This window comes from Scyliorhinus canicula, chromosome 27 (assembly GCF_902713615.1).
Source record: "Scyliorhinus canicula chromosome 27, sScyCan1.1, whole genome shotgun sequence".
Taxonomy (NCBI): domain Eukaryota; kingdom Metazoa; phylum Chordata; class Chondrichthyes; order Carcharhiniformes; family Scyliorhinidae; genus Scyliorhinus; species Scyliorhinus canicula.
In genome coordinates this window covers 12,043,958-12,068,357 of record NC_052172.1, presented here as the reverse complement: position 1 = coordinate 12,068,357, position 24,400 = coordinate 12,043,958, and the positions used below count along the sequence as shown (strand labels likewise).

Genomic DNA, 24,400 nt, shown 5'->3' with positions numbered 1-24,400 from the left:
ATTTAAAAAAAAAAACATTTTTTTAAATTTTTTTTTTTTTTAATTTTTTTTTTAAGGTTAATGGAGGGGGGGCTGTTGGGTTATTTACTGGTATAGGGTGGATACGTTGACTTGAGTAGGGTGATAATTGCTCGGCACAATGTCGAGGGCCGAAGGGCCTGTTCTGTGCTGTACTGTTCTATGTTCTATATGAGGTGCCCAGAATCATAACCGGGTGAAGTAATTATTTTACTTAATATACTATGCGGCCCTTTGTGAATTGTGAATTTCTGAATGTGGCCCTTGCACGGAAAAGTTTGCCCACCCCTGCTCTACACTGTCCCCATCAAACACTCCCAGGACAGGTACAGCACGGGGTTAGATAGAGAGTAAAGCTCCCTCTACATTGTCCCCATCAAACACTCCCAGGACAGGGACAGCACGGGGTTAGATACAGAGTAAAGCTCCCTCCACAATGTCCACATCAAACACTCCCAGGACAGGTACAGCACGGGGTTAGATACAGAGTAAAGCTCCCTTTACACTGTCCCCATCAAACGCTCCCAGGGCAGGTACAGCACGGGGTTAGATACAGAGTAAAGATCCCTCTACACTGTCCCCATCAAACACTCCCGGGACAGATACAGCACGGGGTTAGATAGAGAGTAAAGCTCCCTCTACACTCTCCCCATCAAACACTCCCGGGACAGGTACAGCACGGGGTTAGATAGAGAGTAAAGCTCCCTCTACACTGTCCCCATCAAACACTCCCGGGACAGGGACAGCACGGGGTTAGATACAGAGTAAAGCTCCCTCTACACTGTCCCCATCAAACGCTCCCAGGGCAGGTACAGCACGGGGTTAGATACAGAGTAAAGCTCCCTCTACACTGTCCCCATCAAACACTCCCGGGACAGATACAGCACGGGGTTAGATAGAGAGTAAAGCTCCCTCTACACTGTCCCCATCAAACACTCCCGGGACAGATACAGCACGGGGTTAGATAGAGAGTAAAGCTCCCTCTACACTGTCCCCATCAAACACTCCCGGGACAGATACAGCACGGGGTTAGTTAGAGAGTAAAGCTCCCTCTACGCTGTCCCCATCAAACACTCCCAGGACAGGTACAGCACGGGGTTAGATAAAGAGTAAAGCTCCCTCTACACTGTCCCCATCAAACACTCCCAGGACAGGTACAGCACGGGGTTAGATACAGAGTAAAGATCCCTCTACACTGTCCCCATCAAACACTCCCAGGACCGGCACAGCACGTGGTTAGCTACAGAGTAAAGCTCCCTCTACACTGTCCCCATCAAACACTCCCAGGACAGGTACAGCACGGGGTTAAATAGAGAGTAAAGCTCCCTCTACACTGTCCCCATCAAACGCTCCCAGGGCAGGTACAGCACGGGGTTAGATACAGAGTAAAGCTCCCTCCACACTGTCCCCATCAAACACTCCCGGGACAGATACAGCACGGGGTTAGATAGAGAGTAAAGCTCCCTCTACACTCTCCCCATCAAACACTCCCGGGACAGGTACAGCACGGGGTTAGATAGAGAGTAAAGCTCCCTCTACACTGTCCCCATCAAACACTCCCGGGACAGGGACAGCACGGGGTTAGATACAGAGTAAAGCTCCCTCTACACTGTCCCCATCAAACGCTCCCAGGGCAGGTACAGCACGGGGTTAGATACAGAGTAAAGATCCCTCTACACTGTCCCCATCAAACACTCCCGGGACAGATACAGCACGGGGTTAGATAGAGAGTAAAGCTCCCTCTACACTGTCCCCATCAAACACTCACAGGACAGGTACAGCACGGCGTTAGATATAAACAAGAGTTCCCTAAATAATGTCTCATGGAATACAAAATTCCAAAAAGGTGCTAGTTCCCTGGGAACTAAACCCCAAACAGAGTCAATAGTTACTTCAGACAATACGTGAAGAGCAAACCTTTTGTTACCTTCATAATTGGCTATTCAAAAATGTATTGAGCTTTACTCTGTCTCTAATCCGACTGACCTCCCAATGTTCACCTCCCATTCATTCAAATCTCCAAATCTCTCTATCCTCACTCAAATCAATTCCCATTCGCCTATCTCCCCCGTGCATGTTGACTGTGGACCAGCAATATTTCAATTTCACATCATTGTTTTCAAATTTGTCCTCACTTCTCACGACCTGTGTAACCATCTCCAACCTAACAACTCTCTCAAAACTGTGCTCCACTCACTTTGGCCGGTTGCAACATAATTCCATTGTTCCACCATTGGTGGCCATGCCTTCCTCGGCCTGTCCGACACCTCTGTCCGTATTTGGGATTTTGGATTCGATTTATTGTCACGTGTACCGAGGTACAGTGAAACGTAATGTTCTGCCTACAGTCCAGGCAGATCATTCCATACATGAAAAAACATAGGCCACACAAATTAAATACATAGACACAGGCAGCGGGTGAAGCATACAGAGTTTAGTACTACTCAGTAGAGAAGAGGTGTGGAGAGATCAGTTCAGTCCAGAAGAGGGTCATTCAGGTGCCTGGTAACAGCGGGAAGAAGCTGTTTTTTGAATCTGTTAGTGCGTGTTCTCAGACTTTGACATCTCCTGCCCAATGGGAGAATTTGGAAGTGAGTAAGCCGGGTGGGAGAGGTCTTTGATTATGCTGCCCGCTTTCCCAAGGCAGCGGGAGGTGACGACAGAGTCAATGGATGGGAGGCGGGTTTGTGTGATGCACTGAGCTGTGACCACGACTCTCTGAAGTTCCTTGCGGTCCTGGGCCGAGCAGTTGCCATACCAGGCTGTGACGCAGCCCGATAGGATGGTTTCTATGGTGCATCTGTAAAAGTTGGTAAGAGTCAATGTGGACATGCATTTGAACGTCACCCTAAAACCCACCTCTGCAGCTGGGTTTTTCTCCATCTATTCTAATGTCCCACTCCGTGGCTCAACATTATATTTGTGAGGAAAATGTTCTTGTGAAGCACTTTGGAATGCGTCAACACAACATAATGGCAGGAAGCAGCTGCGATTGTTGAGATCCTGTCTTTGGAAATCATCAGTGTGGATTGCAGCTTGATCCACTTCCAATTAACCAACTACATGATTCAAATCAAATCAGATCCCACTACACACCGCGTACAGTCCGGAATCAGTCTGAATCCCACTACACACCGTGTACAGTCCGGTATCAGTCCCAATCCCACTACACACCGCATACAGTCCGGAATCAGTTCGAGTCCCACTACACACTGCATACAGTCCGGAATCAGTTCGAGTCCACTACACACTGCATACAGTCCGAAACAGTCTGAATCCCACTACACACCGTATACAGTCCGGTATCAGTCCCAATCCCACTACACACCGCATACAGTCCGGAATCAGTTCGAGTCCCACTACACACTGTATACAGTCCGGAATCAGTCCGAATCCCACTACACACCGCGTACAGTCCGGAATCAGCCCCAATCCCACTACACACCACGTACAGTCCGGAATCAGCCCCAATCCCACTACACACCGCGTACAGTCCGGAATCAGCCCCAATCCCACTACACACCGCGTACAGTCCGGAATCAGTCCGAATCCCACTGCACACCGTGTACAGTCCGGAATCAGTCTGAATCCCAGTACACACCGCGTACAGTCCGGAATCAGTCTGAATCCCACTACACACCGCGTACAGTCCGGAATCAGTCCGAATCCCACTACACACCGCGTCCAGTCCGGAATCAGTCCCAATCCCACTACACACCGCGTACAGTCCGGAATCAGTCTGAATCCCACTACACACCGCGTACAGTCCGGAATCAGTCTGAATCCCACTACATACCGGTTACAGTCCGGAATCAGCCCCAATCCCACTACTCACCATGTACAGTCCGGAATCAGTCCGAATCCCACTACACACCGTGTACAGTCCGGAATCAGTCTGAATCCCACTACACACCGCGTACAGTCCGGAATCAGTCTGAATCCCACTACACACCGCATACAGTCCGGAATCAGTCTGAATCCCACTACACACCGCATACAGTCCGGAATCAGTCTGAATCCCACTACACACCGCGTACAGTCCGGAATCAGTCCAAATCCCACTACACACCGCGTACAGTCCGGAATCAGTCTGAATCCCACTACACACCACATACAGTCCGGTATCAGTCCGAATCCCACTACACACCGTGTACAGTCTGGAATCAGTCTGAATCCCACTACACACCGTGTACAGTCCGGTATCAGTCCGAATCCCACTGCACACCGTGTACAGTCCGGTATCAGTCCGAATCCCACTGCACACCGCGCACAGTCCGGAATCAGTCCGAATCCCACTACACACCACGTACAGTCCGGTATCAGTCCGAATCCCACTACACACCGGGTACAGTCCGGAATCAGTCTGAATCCCACTACACACCGCGTACAGTCCGGTATCAGTCCGAATCCCACTACATACCGCGTACAGTCCGGTATCAGTCCGAATCCCACTACACACCACGTACAGTCCGGTATCAGCCCCAATCCCACTACACACCGCGTACAGTCCGGAATCAGTCCGAATCCCACTACACACCGGGTACAGTCCGGAATCAGTCTGAATCCCACGACACACCGCGTACAGTCCGGTATCAGTCCGAATCCCACTACACACCGCGTACAGTCCGGTATCAGTCCGAATCCCATTACACACTGCGTATAGTCCGGAATCAGTCCGAATCCCGCTACACACCGGGTACAGTCCGGAATCAGTCTGAATCCCACTACACACCGTGGACAGTCCGGTATCAGTCCGAATCCCACTACACACCGCGTACAGTCCGGTATCAGTCCGAATCCCATTACACACTGCGTACAGTCCGGAATCAGTCAGAATCCCACTACACACCGCATACAGTCCGGAATCAGTCTGAATCCCACTACACACCGCGTACAGTCCGGAATCAGCCCCAATCCCACTACACACCGTACAGTCCGGAATCAGTCTGAATCCCACTACACACCGCATACAGTCCGGAATCAGTCCTAATCCCACTACACACCGTGTACAGTCCGGAATCAGTCTGAATCCCACTACACACCGCGTACAGTCCGGAATCAGTCCCAATCCCACTACACACCGTACAGTCCGGAATCAGTCTGAATCCCACTACACACCGCATACAGTCCGGAATCAGTCCCAATCCCACTACACACCATACAGTCCGGAATCAGTCCCAATCCCACTACACACCACGTACAGTCCGGAATCAGTCCTAATCCCACTACACACCACATACAGTCTGGAATCAGTCTGAATCCCACTACACACCGCGTACAGTCCAGAATCAGTCCGAATCCCACTACACACTGCATACAGTCCAGAATCAGTCTGAATCCCACTACACACCGCGTACAGTCCGGAATCAGTCTGAATCCCACTACACACCGTGTACAGTCCGGAATCAGTCTGAATCCCACTACACACCGCGTACAGTCCGGAATCAGTCCCAATCCCACTACACACCGTGTCCAGTCCGGAATCAGTCCCAATCCCACTACACACCGCGTACAGTCCGGAATCAGTCCCAATCCCACTACACACCGTATACAGTCCGGAATCAGTCTGAATCCCACTACACACCGCGTACAGTCCGGAATCAGTCCCAATCCCACTACACACCACGTACAGTCCGGAATCAGCCCCAATCCCACTACACACCGCATACAGTCCGGAATCAGTCCCAATCCCACTACACACCGTACAGTCCGGAATCAGTCTGAATCCCACTACACACCGCGTACAGTTCGGAATCAGTCCGAATCCCACTACACACCGCGTACAGTTCGGAATCAGTCCGAATCCCACTACACACCGCGTACAGTTCGGAATCAGTCCGAATCCCACTACACACCGCGTACAGTTCGGAATCAGTCCGAATCCCACTACACACCGTGTACAGTCTGGAATCAGTCCGAATCCCACTACACACCGCATACAGTCCAGAATCAGTCCGAATCCCACTGCACACCGCGTACACTCCGGATCAGTCCCAATCCCACTACACACTGTGTACAGTCCGGAATCAGTCCTAATCCCACTACACACCATGTGCAGTCCGGAATCAGTCCCAATCCCACTACACACCGCGTACAGTCCGGAATCAGTCTGAATCCCACTACACACCACGTACAGTCCGGAATCAGTCCCAATCCCACTAAACACCGCGTACAGTCCGGAATCAGTCCGAATCCCACTGCACACCGCAAACAGTCCGGAATCAGTCCGAATCCCACTACACACCATGTACAGTCCAGAATCAGTCCGAATCCCACTACACACCGCGTACAGTCCGCAATCAGCCCCAATCCCACAGCACACCGCGTACAGTCCGGAATCAGTCCGAATCACACTACACACCGGGTACAGTCCGGAATCAGTCCCAATCCCACTACACACCGTGTCCAGTCCGGAATCAGTCCCAATCCCACTACACACCGCGTATAGTCCGGAATCAGTCCCAATCCCACTACACACCACGTACAGTCCGGAATCAGTCCGAATCCCACTACACACCACGTACAGTCCGGAATCAGTCCGAATCACACTACACACCGGGTACAGTCCGAAATCAGTCCCAATCCCACTACACACCGTGTCCAGTCCGGAATCAGTCTGAATCCCACTACACACCGCGTACAGTCCGGAATCAGTCCCAATCCCACTACACACCGTACAGTCCGGAATCAGCCCCAATCCCACTACACACCGCGTACAGTCCGGAATCAGTCCGAATCCCACTACACACCGCGTACAGTCCGGAATCAGTCCCAATCCCACTACACACCGGTTACAGTCCGGAATCAATCCAAATCCCACTACACACCACGTACAGTCCAGAATCAGTCCCAATCCCACTGCACACCACGTACAGTCCGGAATCAGTCCCAATCCCACTACACACCACATACAGTCTGGAATCAGTCCCAATCCCACGACACACCACGTACAGTCCGGAATCAGTCCCAATCCCACTACACACCGGGTCAGTCCGGAATCAGTCCCAATCCCACTACACACCGGGTACAGTCCGGAATTAGTCCAGATCCCATTACACACCGCGTACAGTCCGGAATCAGTCCGAATCCCACTACACACCGGGTACAGTCCGGAATCAGTCTGAATCCCACTACACACCGCGCACAGTCCGGATTTAGTCCAGATCCCACTCCACACCGCGTACAGTCCGGATTCAGTCCCAATCCCATTACACACCACGTACAGTCCGGAATCAGTCCCAATCCCACTACACACTGCACACAGTCCGGTATCAGTCTCAATCCCACTCCACACCGTGTACAGTCTGGATTTAGTCCAGATCCCATTACACGCCATCTCCAGTCTGGGAAGTCTTGATTCCACTGCACAACATGAACAGTCCGGATCCTACTCCACAACACAGACAGTCAGGAATCCGTCTGGTTCCCAATGCACATCGCGAACAGTCCAGAATAATCCAAATACCACTTCACATGTAACATGTCTCAATCATAGCAGTGAAAGAGTCCGCTCCACTATTCACTGTCGTGAAGAAATAAGATTCACTGACAATTGCAGCCTCGCCTAGGAAGACAGCAGCAGAAGTTGATCCGGGTTTATCTGGAAGTCAAGTTTAATCGTAAAGATTCCAATAGGGAGAATACCGAAAGGGTTATAGAGGTGATTAGCCGCATTCAAAATGTTTTTGTACTCCTGGATTTGAAGGAATTACACTAATTTGACGTTAGTTGGTGTTCCTAATCTTTATAAATAGAGGCTTGGATTATAACGGCAAGGAAGTTCATAGAATTTCATAGAATTTACAGTGCAGAAGGAGGCCATTCGTCCCATCGAATCTGCACCGGCTCCTGGAAAGAGCACCCTACCCTTGGTCAACACCTCCACCCTATCCCCATAACCCAGTAACCACACCCAACACTAAGGGCAATTTTGGACACTAAGGGCAATTTATCATGGCCAATCCACCTAACCTGCACATCTTTGGACTGTGGGAGGAAACCGGAGCACCCGGAGGAAACCCACGCAGACACGGGGAGGATGTGCAGACTCCGCACAGACAGTGAACCAAGCCGGAATCGAACCTGGGACACTGGAGCTGTGAAGCGATTGTGCTATCCACAATGCTACCGTGCTGCCCAGTTATGCTCAACCTTCATGGAACACTGCTTAATCTCCGGCTGAAATTTGTTTCATAAATTTAGAGTACCCAAGTATTTGTTTCCAATTAAGTGGCCAATACTTTTAACCTGCACATCTTTGGGTTGTGGGGGTGAAACACGCACAGACATGGGGAGAATGTGCAAACTCCACACAGAGAGTGACAGGGAGCCCGGATTGAACCTGGATCCGCGACGCCGTGAGGCAGCAGTGCTAACCACTGTGCCACTCTCAGCTGAAAGATTGTCTTCAGTTTCATAGAATTTTTTCATAGAATTTACAGTGCAGAAGGAGGCCATTCAGCCCATCGAGTCTGCACCGGCTCTTGCAAACAGCACCCTACCCAAGGTCAACACCTCCACCCTATCCCCATAACCCAGTAACCCCACCCAACACTAAGGGCAATTTTGGACACTATGGGCAATTTATCATGGCCAATCCACCTAACCTGCACATCTTTGGACTGTGGGAGGAAACCGGAGCACCCGGAGGAAACCCACACAATACCTCAGGAAGGATGTCTGGGCCTGGAGGAGGCTGCGAAGGAGATTGAATAGAATGGCACCAGGGTGAGGGACATCAATTAATTTTCTCAGAGTAGAGATGTATAAGAGGGGATTTAACAGAGGGGGTTAAAAGGGTTTGTTAGAGTATATACGGAGAGGATTTTTACCCTTTAACCAGGGAGGAAAGATTTAAGGTTATTGGTGAAATAGAAATAATAATAGTCTTTATTAGTGTCACAAGTAGGCTTACATTAATACTGCAATGAAGTTACTATGAAAATCCCCTCGTCACCACACTCCGGCGCCTGTTCGGCTACACAGAGGGAGGATTCAGAATGTCCAATTCACCTAACAAGCACGTCTTTCGCGACTTATGGGAGGAAACCGGAGCACCCGGAGGAAACCCACACAGACACGGGGGAGAACGTGCTGACTCCGCACAGACCATGACCCAAGCCGGGAATCGAACCTGGGACCCTGGCGCTGTGAAGCAACAGTGCTAACCACTGTGCTCCCATGTTGCCCATAGTTGGAGACAATATGAGGAAATATCTTTTCACAGAGCGAGTTGTTGTAATGTGTTGCCTGAACGGGTTGTGGAAAATTCAGTTGTGACATTCAAAAGGGAACTAGCTGAATATTTGATGGGGAGGACAGTTACAAAGCTATGGGAAAGGGGAGGGCAATGGGAATGGCTGGATAGTTTGACCCAAGAGGCAACATGGGCATGATGGGCTGAATGGCCTCCTCCTGTGCTATGTGATCCCACCACTTCATCTGTACGGAAGGGTTTTGGCACTGAAAGAGTTACACTGCTAGAAGAAGGGTGTTGCTAGGCAATGCTTCATTTGGGATCTGATTGGCTGTGGAGGATACTGCAGCATTTGCAAAGCTGGCTGGTCCCTCCCGACTCTGTTGAAGCATCAGGAGGGATCCATCTGCCTTACCAGCTGTGCCAAGCAGGAGACCAAGACTTCAGTTACAATCCTCGAGATGGAGCTCAGGTCCGAATGTCCAGGGATGGAGAGTGTGTGGAACTCTGTCCTCTCCCGAGAAAAGGGTATATTGCTTAGTTCACGTTCTGTCGAAAAACTCGCTAAAGGCTGCCAGCAGATTGTGGGGAGGGGAGAGAGAGACAGACAAAGAGAGAATGAGGGAGAGAGAGAGAGGCAGATACAGACTAAGCCATGAAGATGGAGATGAGACAAAGAGAGATAAAGTGAGAGAGAGAAGACAAAGGACAACAAAGAGAGAAAGGCAAAGAGAGAGACACACAAAGGAGAGACAAAGGGAGGGAGAGATAACGGAAGAGATAGAGAGAATATAGGAGAAAGGGAGTTAAGAGAAGAGACCACAAGGGAAAGACAAAGGGAACGAGGGAGACATAGCGAGAGAGAGAAACAGGGTGGGGGTAATGAGACAGAGACAGGGTGGGGGCTACACAGAGGGACAAAGAGAAAGACAGAGAGACAGGGTGGGATTGAAGAGAGGTACAGAGAGAGAGAGACAGAGAGACAGGGTGGGGGATAAAGAGAGAGACAGGGTGGGGGATAAAGAGAGAGACAGGGTGGGGGATAAAGAGAGAGACAGGGTGGGGGATAAACAGAGAGACAGGGTGGGGGATAAACAGAGAGACAGGGTGGGGGATAAAGAGGCAGGGTGGGGGATAAAGAGAGAGACAGGGTGGGGGATAAAGAGAGACAGAGAGAGACAGGGTGGGAGATAAACAGAGAGACAGAGAGACAGGGTGGGGATAAAGAGAGAGACAGGGTGGGGGGTAAAGAGAGAGACAGGGTGGGAGATAAAGAGAGAGACAGAGAGACAGGGTGGGGGATAAAGAGAGAGACAGGGTGGGGGATAAAGAGAGAGACAGAGTGGGGGATAAAGAGAGACAGGGTGGGAGATAAAGAGAGAGAGACAGAGTGGGGGATAAAGAGAGAGACAAGGTGGGGGATAAAGAGAGAGACAGGGTGGAGGATAAACAGAGAGACAGAGAGACAGGGTGGGGGATAAAGAGAGAGAGTTGGGGATAAAGAGAGAGACAGGGTGGGGGATAAAGAGAGAGACAGGGTGGGGGATAAAGAGAGAAACAGAGTGGGGGATAAACAGAGAGACAGGGTGGGAGATAAAGAGAGAGACAGAGTTGGGGATAAAGAGAGAGACAGGGTGGGGGATAAAGAGAGAGACAGAGTGGGGGATAAACAGAGAGACAGAGTGGGGGATAAAGAGAGAGACAGGGTGGGGGATAAAGAGAGACAGAGTGAGGGATAAAGAGAGAGATAGGGTGGGGGATAAAGAGAGAGGCAGAGTGAGGGATAAAGGGAGAGACAGGGTGGGGGATAAAGAGAGAGACAGAGAGACAGGGTGGGGGGATAGGGAGACAGAGAGACAGGGTGGGAGATAAAGAGAGAGACAGGGTGGGGAATAAAGAGAGAGGCAGGGTTGGGGATAAAGAGAGAGACAGGGTGGGGGATAGAGAGAAACAGGGTGGGGGATAAACAGAGACAGAGTGGGAGATAAAGAGAGAGACAGGGTGGGGGATAAAGAGAGAGACAGGGTGGGAGATAAAGAGAGAGACAGGGTGGGGGGATAGGGAGACAGAGAGACAGGGTGGGGGATAAAGAGAGAGACAGGGTGGGGGGATAGGGAGACAGAGAGACAGGGTGGGAGATAAAGAGAGAGGCAGGGTGGGGGATAAAGAGAGAGACAGGTGGGGGATAAAGAGAGAGGCAGGGTGGGGGGATAGGGAGACAGAGAGACAGGGTGGGGGATAAGAGAGAGACAGGGTGCGGGATAAAGAGAGAGACAGGGTGGGAGATAAAGAGAGAGACAGGGTGGGGGAATAAAGAGAGAGACAGAAAGACAGGGTGGGGGAATAAAGAGAGACAGAGTGGGAGATAAAGAGAGAGACAGGGTGGGGGATAAAGAGAGAGACAGGGTGGGGGATAAAGAGAGAGACAGGGTGGGAGATAAAGAGAGAGACAGGGTGGGGGAATAAAGAGGACGAGAGCATTGGTCAAACAGCATTTTAAATAAGGATGATGGAATAGAATATGAAAAATTGCGACAGAGATGAGGCTGCAACAGGATGTCTGTGAGACCGAAACAGGCAGAGACGGACGAGAAATGGAGACAAAGAAATACATGGACAGGATGAGGTTGGTTTAAGCAATCGACAGAGATAAGCACAGAGACTGGGACAGTTACAGAAAGAGAAGCAGTGAGCAGCAAATGTCTCTTGAGATCAATTGTTTCAACCCATCTGCTTTACTACTTTTTCCTTTCAGGTTTACAGCTATTCCAAATAGTGACAGGTCCCTGAGTCACTCGCTGAGCTGGACACTGACCTCTCACTCCTCAGGTGCCAACCATAGTGCAGAAGGAGGCCATTCGGCCCATTGAAAGAGCATTCTATCCAGGCCCACTCCCCTGTCCTATCCCCGTAACCCCACCTAACCTGCACATTTTTAAACTGTGGGAGGAAATCGGAGCACCCGGAGGAAACCCACGCAGACACGGGGAGAACGTGCAAACTCCACTCAGTCACCCGAGGCCGGAATCAAACCCAGGTCCTGGCAGCGTGAGGCAGCAGTGCTATCCGCTGTGCCACCATGCCACCCCATGTCGGCAAATAAGAAAATATGCCAAAACCCATTGCCGAGCACCTGGGATCTGATCTACCATCCCGATAGACTCAAAATACTGATACAGAGAGGTGGCAGAGAGCGAGCGATTGAGAAACGGGAGGAAGGGGGGGAAAAGGAGAAGAAAAGATGTGCGGGTTAGGTGGATTGGCCATGCTAAATTGCCCGTAGTGTAAGGTTAATGGGGGGATTGCTGGGTTACGGGTATGCGGGTTACGTGGGTTTAAGTAGGGTGATCATTGCAAGGCACAACATCGAGGGCCGAAGGGCCTGTTCTGTGCTGTACTGTTCTATGTTCTAAAGGGAAAAAAGTGGAGAAAAAATGACAGGCGGAGAGTCGGAGTGAGTGAGAAGGGAGAGATGAAGGGAAAAAAAGGTAGGAGTTTGAGAAATGGTGAGAGCAGACAAAGAATGAGAATGCGATAGATGGGGATAGAGTGGAAGAAGGAATAAAATTCAGGGAGAAAGAGAGGGAGAAATAAAGGAATCAGAGATGGAGGGAGAGAGAAAGAGGAGGAAGATGAGAGATCGTGAAAGAGTGAATGAGAGAAAAAGAGAAAGGCTTGCATTTCTATAGCGCCTTTCATGACCCTCGGATGTCCCAAAGTGCTTTACAGCCAATGAAATGTATTTTGAGGTGCAATCTCTGTTGTAATATCGGAAACGGGGCAGCCAATTTGCGCACAGCAAGCTCCCACAAGGGGAGATGGTAGCATAGTGGTAATATCACTGGATTAGTAACCTAGAGGCCCCAGCTTTATGCTCTGGGGCCACGGGTTCAAATCCCACCACGGCAGCTGGTGGAATTTAAATTCAATGAATAAAATCTGGAATTGAAAACTAGTCGACCATGACAACCGTCATCGATTGTTGCAAGAAGTCATCAGGTTCACCAATGCCCCTTTGAGGGAAAGAAATCTGCCGTGCTCACCCGGTCAGGCCTACATGTGACTCCAGACCCACAGCGATGTGGTTGACTCTCAAATGCCCTCAGAAATGGCCGAGCCAGCCACCCAGTTCTCGGGGCAATTAGGGATGGGCAACAAATGCTCAGCGAGGCCCACATCCCGTGTAAGAATGAAGAAAAAAAGACAAACAGCAATGTTTCCCATTCTACCGCTTAAGGCGGAAAATGAGGAAATAGGGTGGAGAGAAAGGGGAATTTAAAAATGGATAGAGAGACCGAGAGGAGATTGCGAGCAGGAGAGTGAGGGCGGAGAGAGAAAAGCTGGGAGGGGAGCAGATGAAATGGGGAGAGGAAGGAGGAGACAAAGAGTTGGGAAGAGAGTTAAAAGATGGGGAGGCAGGGCAGAGAGAGAGAGAAACAGAAATAGTTAAAAAGGCAGAGAGCAGGGGAGAGGGAGGAGGAAGAGTGAATAAAAAGAGATTTGGCGGCAATGCGTCACTAGTTAACTGGCAAGAGTACGTTAAAGCAGGCTGCTCGGCATTGTCGGCCTTGCACTGTCTCTCAGCCTCGGTACGGCTGAAGTGAATCATCACAATTAATATTTATTTTATTGTGTCCTCCTGGTTATTGCTGCTGCTGTAATTCTGCAGTTGACTCAAAACTGGGATAAAACCAACAAGGAATAGTGTGAGTCCCTGTAACCATGGCAACCGGAACTTGGCAGCGATTGAACTGTTATAATCGTGGCCTGTTGGAGGGATGTGTCACAAATATATTTACCAGTTCCAAGGGATGTCTTCCCACAGGTCTGAACGCTTGGGAGTGAGTTGGGCGAACATTTCCATCAACTCTTGCACACAAGGGCAGCACGGTGGCCTAGTGGTTAGCACAACCGCCTCACGGCGCTGAGGTCCCAGGTTCGATCCCGGCTCTGGGTCACTGTCCGTGTGGAGTTTGCACATTCTCCCCGTGTCTGCGTGGGTTTCGCCCCCACAACCCAAAAATGTGCCGAGTAGGTGGATTGGCCACGCTAAAATTGCCCCTTAATTGGAAAAAATAATTGGGTAATCTAAATTTAAAAAAAAAACTCTTGTCAGATCGGCCATGATTTTATTAAATGGCGGACAAGGCTAGAGGGGCTGAATGGCTCACGCCTGCTCCTTGCTCGTATGATCGCCAGTACACAGATACTGTGCAGCTAGCGTTGCTTCCGACTTTTACGAGACCTTAACATGCAGGGAAACTCTTTTCTGACTTATGCATGTTTTAATTACACATTTATGGGTGAGTTTTGTCAGAAAGCCCCCTTTCATGTTTGGTGTCTATTTGTGTTCATCTGGTGTCCAAAAACATAACAACAAAGTGAATTAAAAATCCCACAGCAGCACTTGGAATTTAAATTCAATTAACCAAATCTGGAATTGAACAGACAAGTGACCACAAAACTATCATTGATTGTTGTAAAAACCCCGGGCGCAATTCTCCCATCGGGAGACTAAGTCCTGACGCCGGAGTGAAAACTGGAGTGTTTCATTCCGGCGTCGGAGGCCGCTCTTCGGCCCCTATTCTCCCACCCCCAGGGGGGCTAGGATTTACGCGCGCCGGGTTCTTGCCGCGTGTAAATTATGCGGCCAGCACCGCGTAAGTTTTTTTTTGGAAATGTTTTTTATTGAGTTTTCATATTTTACATCCAACAAATTGCAAATTATTAGAAAAAAAACGCGCAAAAATTAACATGTATATTTACAGGCAAGCATCTTCATAATAACAACTGTGGCCGCCCCCTTTAACCGGCATACATATTTTACATTCCCCAATATGGCCGAGGCACATGTTTATAGGCATTTATTTACAATTTGGTTTTGGGCCTTAGCTTGCCATCAGACTGTCGCTTGCGGCTTTGTCCTTCCTTTTTTTTTTGGAATAATTTTTATTCAAGTTTTCAACAACAAATTTTATCGCAACAGAGAAAAACAGTAACCCCTCCCCTCCAATACAAAAACAATAAATTAACAAGAAAAAGAAATAAGCATAAAACCATGAGAACAAACCCCCATAACGAACCCGTAGCCCCCCTCTCTTCCCCCCCCCCCCCCCCCCCCGGCTAACTCCCCCGATTCCCGTCCATTTTCCCCTGATTCTTGGCCACCCGGCTATTCTTCCTCTTGTTCATTGGCCACAAATTGCATGAATGGCTCCCACGTTCTGTGGAAGCCGTCGTCTGACCCTCGGATGGCGAATTTGATTTTCTCCATTTGGAGAGATTCCGAGAGGTCGGACAGCCAGTCTGCAGCTCTGGGTGGTGCTGCTGACCGCCAGCCAAACAGGATTCTACGGCGGGCGATCAGGGAGGCAAAGGCAAGGGCGTCCGCCCTCCTCCCCAGGAATAGATCTGGCTGGTCTGAAACCCCGAAGACCGCCACTATCGGGCATGGCTCCACCCTCACCCCCACCACTTTGGACATAGCCTCGAAGAAGGCTGTCCAGTACTCCACAAGTCTGGGGCAAGACCAGAACATGTGGGCGTGGTTGGCCGGGCCTCTCTGGCACCGCTCACATCTGTCCTCCACCTCCGGGAAGAACCTACTCATACGGTTTCTTGTTAAGTGGGCTCTATGTACCACTTTTAGTTGCGTCAGGCTGAGCCTTGCGCACGTGGAGGTGGAGTTGACCCTATGCAGTGCTTCGCTCCAGAGTCCCCACCCTATCTCAATCCCCAGGTCATCCTCCCATTTCTTTCTTGTTGTGTCCAGTACGGTGTCGGCCCTTTCTACCAGTCGGTCATACATGTCGCTACAGTTCCCTTTATCTAGGATACTTGCGTCCAGTAGGTCTTCCAGTAGTGTCTGTCGTGGCGGTTGTGGGTACGGCCTTGTCTCCTTTCGTAAGAAGTTTTTGAGCTGCAGATACCTTAGCTCGTTCCTCCTGGCTAGCCGAAATTTCTCTGTCAGTTCGTCCAGTGTTGCGATCCTGCCGTCTGTGTATAGGTCCCTGACTGTCAGTGTCCCCCCGTCCTGCCTCCACCTTTTGAAGGTGGCGTCAGTCAGTGCTGGTGTGAACCTATGGTTGTTGCAGATGGGAGCCTTGTCCGACATTTTGGTCAGGCCAAATTGCTGCCGTAGTTGGTTCCAGGATTGGAGGGTGGCTGTCACCACTGGGCTGCTGGAGTGTTTTTTGGGTGGGGATGGGAGTGCTGCCGTGGTGAGGGCCCGGAGGGAGGTCCCCATGCAGGAGGCCTCCTCCGCACGCACCCAGCACCGCGTAAATGACGTCACCCGCGCATGCGCAGGTTGGCCAGCGCCAACTCGCGCATGCATGGTTGCCATCCTCCCCGCGGCCGCTCCGCAAGAAATGTCGGATGGATCTTGCGGGGCGGCGGAGGAAAGGAGGTCCTCCTTCAGAGAGGCCGGCCAGCCGATCGGTGGGCACCGATCGCGAGCCAGACCCCTTTTGAGGTCCCCCCCGGTGCTGGATCCCCCCCTCCCCCCCCTACAGGCCGCCCCCCCCCTCCCCCCGCGTTCCCGCGCTGTTCCCGCCGGCAGCGACCAGGTGTGGGCAGCGCCGGCGGGAACCTGTCGTGTTGGGCAGGCCGCTCGGCCCATCCGGGCCGGAGAATCGCCGCTTGCCCATTACAAAGGGCGAGCGGCGATTCTCCCAGCGGCCAGCCGTGAATCCCGCTGCGCCGGTTTGGGAGGGTTGGGAGAATCGCGTGCGGGTGTCGGGGCGGTGTGGCGGGACTCGCTCGGCGCCCCGGCGATTCTCCCACCCGGCGTGGGGGGAGAAAATCTTGCCCCCCCATCTGGTTCACTGATGTCCCTTTAGGGCGGGAAATCTGCCGTCCTTACCCGGTCTGGCCTACACGTGACTCCAGACCCACAGCGATGGGGTCGACTCTTAACTGCCCTCCAAAATGGCCAAGTAAGCCACCCAGTTCTAGGGCAATTAGGTAGGGGCAACAAATGCTGGCCTTCCTGGCGACGTCCACATCCCGTGGAAGAATAAGCAAAGAGCGCGGGAGAGCACGATGGCACAGTGGTTAGCACTGGGACTACGGCGATGAGAACCCAGGTCACTGTCCATATGGAGTTTGCACACTCTCCCCGTGTCTGCGTGGGTCTCACCCCCACAACCCAAAGATGTGGAGGGTAGGTGGACTGGCCACGCTAAATTTCCCCTTCACTGGGGGGGGAAAAAAAAGAATTGGGTACTCTAAATTAAATAAAACAATGTAGTTCGCTCTTTAACTGCCCTTCGATCTGGTCTCGCAAGCAACTCAGTTCAAGGGCAATTGGGGATTGCCTTAATTGGAAAAAAAGAACTGGATGCTCTAAATTTATTTTTAACAATTTTAAAAAGTTTGGGATGAGTCCCCACCATCAGGAGTGGAGAGCAATTGTCACCGTGCACTCACGCCGACTCTCACCTACTCTTCCAGAAGGTTGTGGGTTAAACCCCGCTTCGGGAGGTTAAGCAAATATCCTGTGATCGCTATTCCAGTGCTGTGCTGTCAGAGGTATTCTCGTTTGCATGTCACCCTGTTTGCCCTCTCAGGCAAATGCAAAAGATCGGTTGTCAATAATCGTGGAAGATCTGGGCGTTTCTCCCCAGTGCCCGGGCCAGTATTCCTCCCCCGGCCATCATCATTAAAAATGGACGATTTGATTCTTTTCGCAGAGCTGTCTGTGGGATCTTGCTCTGCGCGAATTAAAAGCTGGGTATCCTACATTACAATAACCGTTCTTCAAATAAATTGCACATGAATCTCTTTGGGATACCCTGAGGTAATGGAAGGTGTGATATAAATGCAAGTTCTTTTTTTAAATAAATTTAGAGTACCCAAAACTTTTTTTCCAATTAAGGGGCAATTTAGTTCGGCCAATCCACCTACACTGCACATCTTTTTGGGTTGTGGGGGTGAGACCCACGCAGATATGGGAAAAATGTGCAAACTCTACACTGACAGTGACCCAGGGCTGGGATCGAACCCAAACTGGTTTATTTTAAACTAAGAACAAAGCCATTACCACAGCTCACAAAACAAACGCCCTGGGCCAAGACTATCAGGATCGTCCTGTCTGGGTCTGGGAGCTGCATTTAACAGTCCCGCTAATAAGCCCCAGTGGTTCTCCACCCGCTCACCACGGGAACTCACATTCTACAGAGGCCACGGGGAGATCAATCAGCAATTTCCCCTGTGGTCCTCATGAGGGTTATCACAGTATGTATGTACGTATCTGCGCCCCTCCAATTCTCATAGAATTTACAGTGCAGAAGGAGGCCATTCAGTCCATTGAGTCTGCACCGGCTCTTGGAAAGAGCACCCTACCCAAGGTCAACACCTCCACCCTATCCCCATAACCCAGTAACCCCACCCAACACTAAGGGCAATTTTGGACACTAAGGGCAATTTATCATGGCCAATCCACCTAACCTGCACATCTTTGGACTGTGGGAGGAAACCAGAGCACCCGGAGGAGAGGATGTGCAGACTCCGCACAGACAGTGACCCAAGCCAGAATCGAACCTGGGACCCTGGAGCTGTGAAGCAATTGTGCTACCCACAATGCTACCGTGCTGCCCTAATTCTGGTCTCTTAAGCATCGCCAACTTCAGTCACTCCACTGGTGACAGCCGTACCATAGTGTCACAGAAAGAGGCCCTTTGGCCCATCATGTCTACATGGGCCATCACCTCTTCTAACCCCACTTTCTAGCACTTGGCCCATACCCTTCTATGCCAAGGCATTTAAAGTGTTCATCTCAAAGCTTCTTAAATGTTGTGAGGGTTCTTGCTTATAGAATAGAATAGAATCATAGAGAAGTTACAGCACTGAAGGCGGCCTTTCGGCCCGTCTTGTGCATGCTAGCCCAAGGACACCCCAGTGTCCTTTCTAATCCCACCTTGCTGCCACCTGACCCATTGCCCTGCAGCTTCGATCACTTCAAGTACAGATCCAGATACGTTTTAAAAGAGTTTAGTGTCTCTGCCTCCACCCACCAGCTGGGGTAGCAAATTCCAGACTCCCACTACCCCCTCAGTGAAGCAGTGAGTTCCAGATTCCCACCAGCCTGATCCCCAAGCTCTGGAATTGTCCCTAAACCTCTCCACCTTCCTTTTGATCTTCAAGACGCTCCTTAAAAAACCTACCCCTTCAGAGGCGGCGCGTGGCACAATGGTTAGCACTGCTGCCTACAGCGCTGCGGACCCGAGTTCGAATCCCGGCCCTGGGTCACTGTCCGTGTGGAGTTTGCACATTCTCCCCGTGTTTGCGTGGGTTTCACCCCCACATCCCAAAGATGTGCAGGGCAGGTGGATTGGCCGCACTAAATTGCCCTTTAATCGGAAAAAAATAATAATTGGGTACTCTAAATTTATATAAAAACAAAAAAAAACCTACCCCTTTGACGAAGCTTTTGGTCACTGGAGTTGAACCTGAAATGTGTCTCAGTATTGTGCTCTGTTGTATAATGTCCTCGGGCAGTGTCTTGGGAGCGTTTTAATGCCTGAAAGGTGCTATATAAATATACGTTGTTGTTGGCTGCCGGGGCAGGCTGCTGAAGTGCTTGAGAGGGGGCTCAGACCCTCAAGGGTTAATCAGTGCCGTGAGGCGACTGGGAACAGACTCCCAGCACAAGAGTGCAGTCAGCTGGACCCAGTGGCAGGTGCTGTCCGAGAGTCTCCTGAAGTTTCGCTCGAGCGCTGGGGGAATAAAGCGAGAGGTGCAGAGAATGGGATGGAAAGGTTAGACTTTTCTCAATGAGGCTACGGACCATATTGGGGGGAGGCCCAATACGTGGCCCCCTGTAGGAGGATTGTGTGGGGGGGGGGCAGCGGGCGGATATAAGCGATACCAGCTTGCGAGAACTCTTTCTGCCAATGGCAGCTCCTGGTCAGGAGGGGCCCAATCCTTTGTGACAGGCCCGAGGGAGAAGGGTGGCTCATTTTTATTGAGTTTGGCACGTGTTTCTCAACATTGTCGTGCTCTGATACATTTGCTCATTTCTGTTGAGTTTGTGCTCCCTCTCTCTCCATTGCCGAGGGCCCCGTCAAACCTCTTTTTTTCTCTTTGCAATTCGATCTGATCAGCTGTCGCAGAGGTAGTGGATGCCTCCAGCTGCTCTGCCCTGTCCCCTTGCAGTGAACAGGCTAATTATAGCACTGGAGAAAATACTCAGACTCCTGCACCCTACCCCCGTGTGTGACTCACGTAAAACTTCAGTAGCCTGAAACGCAGACCCTGATCGTGCTGGGTGCGTGATTACGGGTCTGCCAGGCGTGTGGAGCTTTGCTTATGGAATCATGGAATCCAGAAGGAGGCCATTCGGCCCATCAACTCCGCACCAACCCTCTGAAAGAGCACCCCACCTCGGCCCACTCATCCACCCCATCCATACAACCCCGTAACCCCACCTAACCTGCACATCTTTGGACACTAAGGGGCAATTTAGCCTGGCCAATCCACTCACCCTGCACATCATTGGGTTGTGGGGGCGAATCCCACACAGACACGGGGAGAATGTGCAAACTCCACACGGACAGTGACCCAGAGCCGGGATCGAACCTGGGACCTCGGCGCTGTGCTACTCACTGTGCCACCCAACTGGGGTAATTTATCCTGACCAATCCACCTAACCTGCACATCTTTGGACTGTGGGAGGAAACCGGAGCACCCGGAGGAAACCCACGCAGACACGGGGAGAACGTGCAGACTCCGCACAGTCACCCGAGGCTGGAATGAACCCCGGGCCCCTGGCGCTGTGAGGCAGCGGTGCCAACCACTGTGCCACCTGCTGGTGTGGAGTTTTCCAGTTCTGTTTCACCATGCCTTTTCTAATAGTCCTCATGTCTTTTGTTTCAATAAATTGACAGCGGGCACGAGATGTGTACCCAAAATCATCTTAACTTTCAGGGAAGGGAGAGGGTCACGTGGCCACCAGCTGACCCGCCCATTCCCCCACATGGTGGGGTCTGGCCGGTGGAGAGACGTCCCACAGGACCTCCATCATACAGGGTTAGGGAGGGTGCCATGGGCACTGACTGGTAATGGGCTTTCAGCTCCCACAGACCCTGACTCTGCTCACCAAGGGGCCTGCATCTCCCCTGGATGGGAGTGCAGGATGGGGGGGGGGGGTTGTCATTGAAATGCAACACTGGGGGCTGGGTCCCTCACTCTGGATCCTGAATCCGGGAGGATAGCTTGCAGGAATCACAAAGTGGTCGACACACTCAGACGGAAAACGTTCTCCTGCGGTGAATTGGACAAACCCCCGCCGGTGGGGAATTTTAGTTGCTGTGCCAGTGAGACCTCAAGCTGGTGAAAAAAAGATATCTAGTTTTATCCCTGCCCAATATTGGGTGGAGGAGCTGAGCTTTGAGGTGAGATTGAATAGGCTGGTAACCTCCAGGGCTATGGGCCAAGCACTTGAAAACGGGATTAGTCAGGTCTTTGTTGACTGACATAGACCCGTTGGGCTCAATGGCCTCCTTCTGTGCTGTGAATGTCTATGAATCTAAAAATCTTGCCTTACTGTCGCCACACGGACTGCAGCTGTTAAAGAAGGTGCCTCACCGCAATCATCTCATGGACAATCAATGATGAACAAAAATACTTTCTATTCTTTATTTATTTACGGGAGTTGGGCGTAAATGTTGGAGGGGGGGGGGTACTTCCCAGACATTCCAGCCGCTGGGATCTTCCAGTCCGGTGGATGGTGACTCCCGGTCGTGGGTTCCCCAGCGTCAGTGGGTATGAAGACCGGGATATCCCGTTGAGAGTGGGCGGGACAAGAAGATCCAGCCACTGGCCAATGGAGCGGAGGGGGGGGGGGCGTCCACTGATGGAACCATCAATTCACCAGACACGTGCTTTCAGATATCAACAGTGGTTTTAATCTACTTACTACAGAGCCAGCCTGTTACCCGTTGATGAACTCTCGGTGAACTGCAGGCTGACTCTGGACAAGGGGGGGCAGCACGGTGGCCTAGTGGTTAGCACAACCGCCTCACGGCGCTGAGGTCCCAGTTTCGATCCCGGCTCTGGGTCACTGTCCGTGTGGAGTTTGCACGTTCTCCCCGTGTCTGCGTGGGTTTCACCTCCACAACCCAAAAATGTGCAAAGTAGGTGGATTGGCCACGCTAAATTGCCCCTTAATCGGAAAAAAATAATTGGCTAATCTAAATTTATTAAAAAAAAGACTCTGGACAAGGGTATTTATACAGCAGCACAAGGGGGAGGAGTCGTGGGCGGAGCCAAGGGTGGAGCCCTGTACAAACTCCTGAGCATTCCCAGAGCTACTCCCCCTAGTGGTCGGATAACGCTACTGCGCTTACAAAGATACAGTGTGAATTACCAAGTTACATTCACCACACCCACCACAGCCTGAAAACACGCTGTGGAGCGTGGGTGGGTGGCGGGCGGGTCTGCAAAATTTAATAAAAAACAAAGCATGCAAAAACACATCATAAAAACAGGTGGGGGCGGGTGCGATATAAAATTAAGACATGTCAAATCGTGCATCGCAGGATCAGCCGTGTGTTCCAGAGGTTTTGTGCCTCTGTTTCTTTGCAGCCTCTCCCTCCAAATTAAATATTACAGACCTATCTACCTCATTTGATCTGGAAATGGGCTGGGTGCAGATCCAAGTCAGGGTGGTGAGTGGCTTGGACAGGAACTTCCAGGTGGTGGTGTTCTCATGTGTCTGCTGCCCTTGTCCTTCTAGATGGTAGTGGTTGTGGGTTTTGAAGGGTCAGCCTTAAGCCTGATCGTTCCCCCCCACCCCCGCATTAAATTGTCCATTTACACCGACATAAATCATGACAGGTCACTGCCTGGCGAGCAGAACCCACCAGAGGCGCACAGGTAAGTACAGCCCCTAGGGGGGAAGAGGGTCATGCCCAGGCAGTACCCAGGCACTGCCACTGCCCCAGGTAATGTCAGGGAGCAAAGCCAGAAGTAGTGCCAGGGGATGGTGCCAAGGGTAGTACCGGGGACAATGCCAGAGAATAATGCCTGGGGCAGGGCCAGGGGGCGGGGGGGGGTGCAGTGTTCTGTGGTTGGGAGGGAGGGGGGTGGATCTCCATTTTGATTTTTAAGAATCGGGGCACCCTTTAAAAGTGGTGTGGGACCTGCCGTGGCCCCAACACTGAAATCGCCAAGAGCCATCATGAGATTATTCCCATTTGTAAGTTTTTCATGATCAAGACTGGTTTCTCCTGGCTGGTTTTAGCTAGCACCGCCCACAGATATGTTGGTGGAATAAGGGTCTGTGATGCCGTTGTAACCAAAGCAGGAACAGAGGCACCAGCAACACCAGTGTGCCCGAGAAGTAATGTATTTGTTAAAACCTCTGCTCTTCTCCACAGGACCCCACAGCTGGAGATCTTTTTCGGGAAAAGCGTGCCGGGTTTAGCTCCCGTTCTTTCTTCTCTCACATCGTCTTTTTCTCTTGTCTTCCCGCAGCGACTGACCTTCTGTACTGGGAGGATGTGAAGAAGACGGGCACCGTGTTCGGTGCCATCATCCTCGTCCTCTTCTCCCTCACCCAGTTCAGTGGCATCAGTGTGTTGGCATACCTGACACTGTCCGTCCTCTCAGTCACCATCAGCCTCCGCCTTTATACGTCCGCCCTGCATCTGATCTACAAAACACAGGAAGCCCACCCATTCAAGTGAGTACCAAGCGACAGGAACAGGAAGAGGCCATTCAGCCCCTCCCTTTAACTTCTGTCCTGCAGCGTGGACAGACCAAGTCTATCGGAGCGTCCTCATAATTTAACCCATTTAATCTGGAGTTTAGCCCTGATAAGTGCGAGGTGATTCATTTTGGTAGGAAAAATTTGAATGCGGATTACAGGGTCAACAGCAGGGTTCTGGGGAATGTGGAGGAACAGAGAGATCTTGGGGTTCATGTCCACAGATCTCTGAAGGTTGCCACTCAAGTGGATAGAGCCATGAAGAAGGCCTATAATGTGTTAGCGTTTATTAACAGGGGGCTTGAGTTTAAGAGCCGCGGGGTTATGCTACAACTATACATGACCCTGGTCAGACCACATTTGGAGTATTGTGTGCAGTTCTGGTCACCTCACTATAGGAAGGATGTGGAAGCATTGGAAAGGGTGCAAAGGAGATTTACCAGGATGCTGCCTGATTTGGAGGATAGGTCTTATGA

The 24,400-nt window shown here is 51.1% G+C and overlaps 1 protein-coding gene across 1 annotated transcript in view; it reads left to right on the top strand.

Annotated features, from left to right (window-relative positions):
• The window catches only part of LOC119957873 (reticulon-1-like), a 50,173-nt gene extending 26,207 nt beyond the window's left edge, over positions 1-23,966 (top strand). Inside the window, exon 5 of the mRNA XM_038786039.1 lies at positions 23,693-23,966. Coding sequence (XP_038641967.1) covers positions 23,693-23,904 — 212 coding nt within the window. The 3' untranslated portion in view covers positions 23,905-23,966. The remainder of the gene's footprint in view (positions 1-23,692) is intronic.
• The last annotated feature ends 434 nt before the right edge of the window (positions 23,967-24,400 follow it).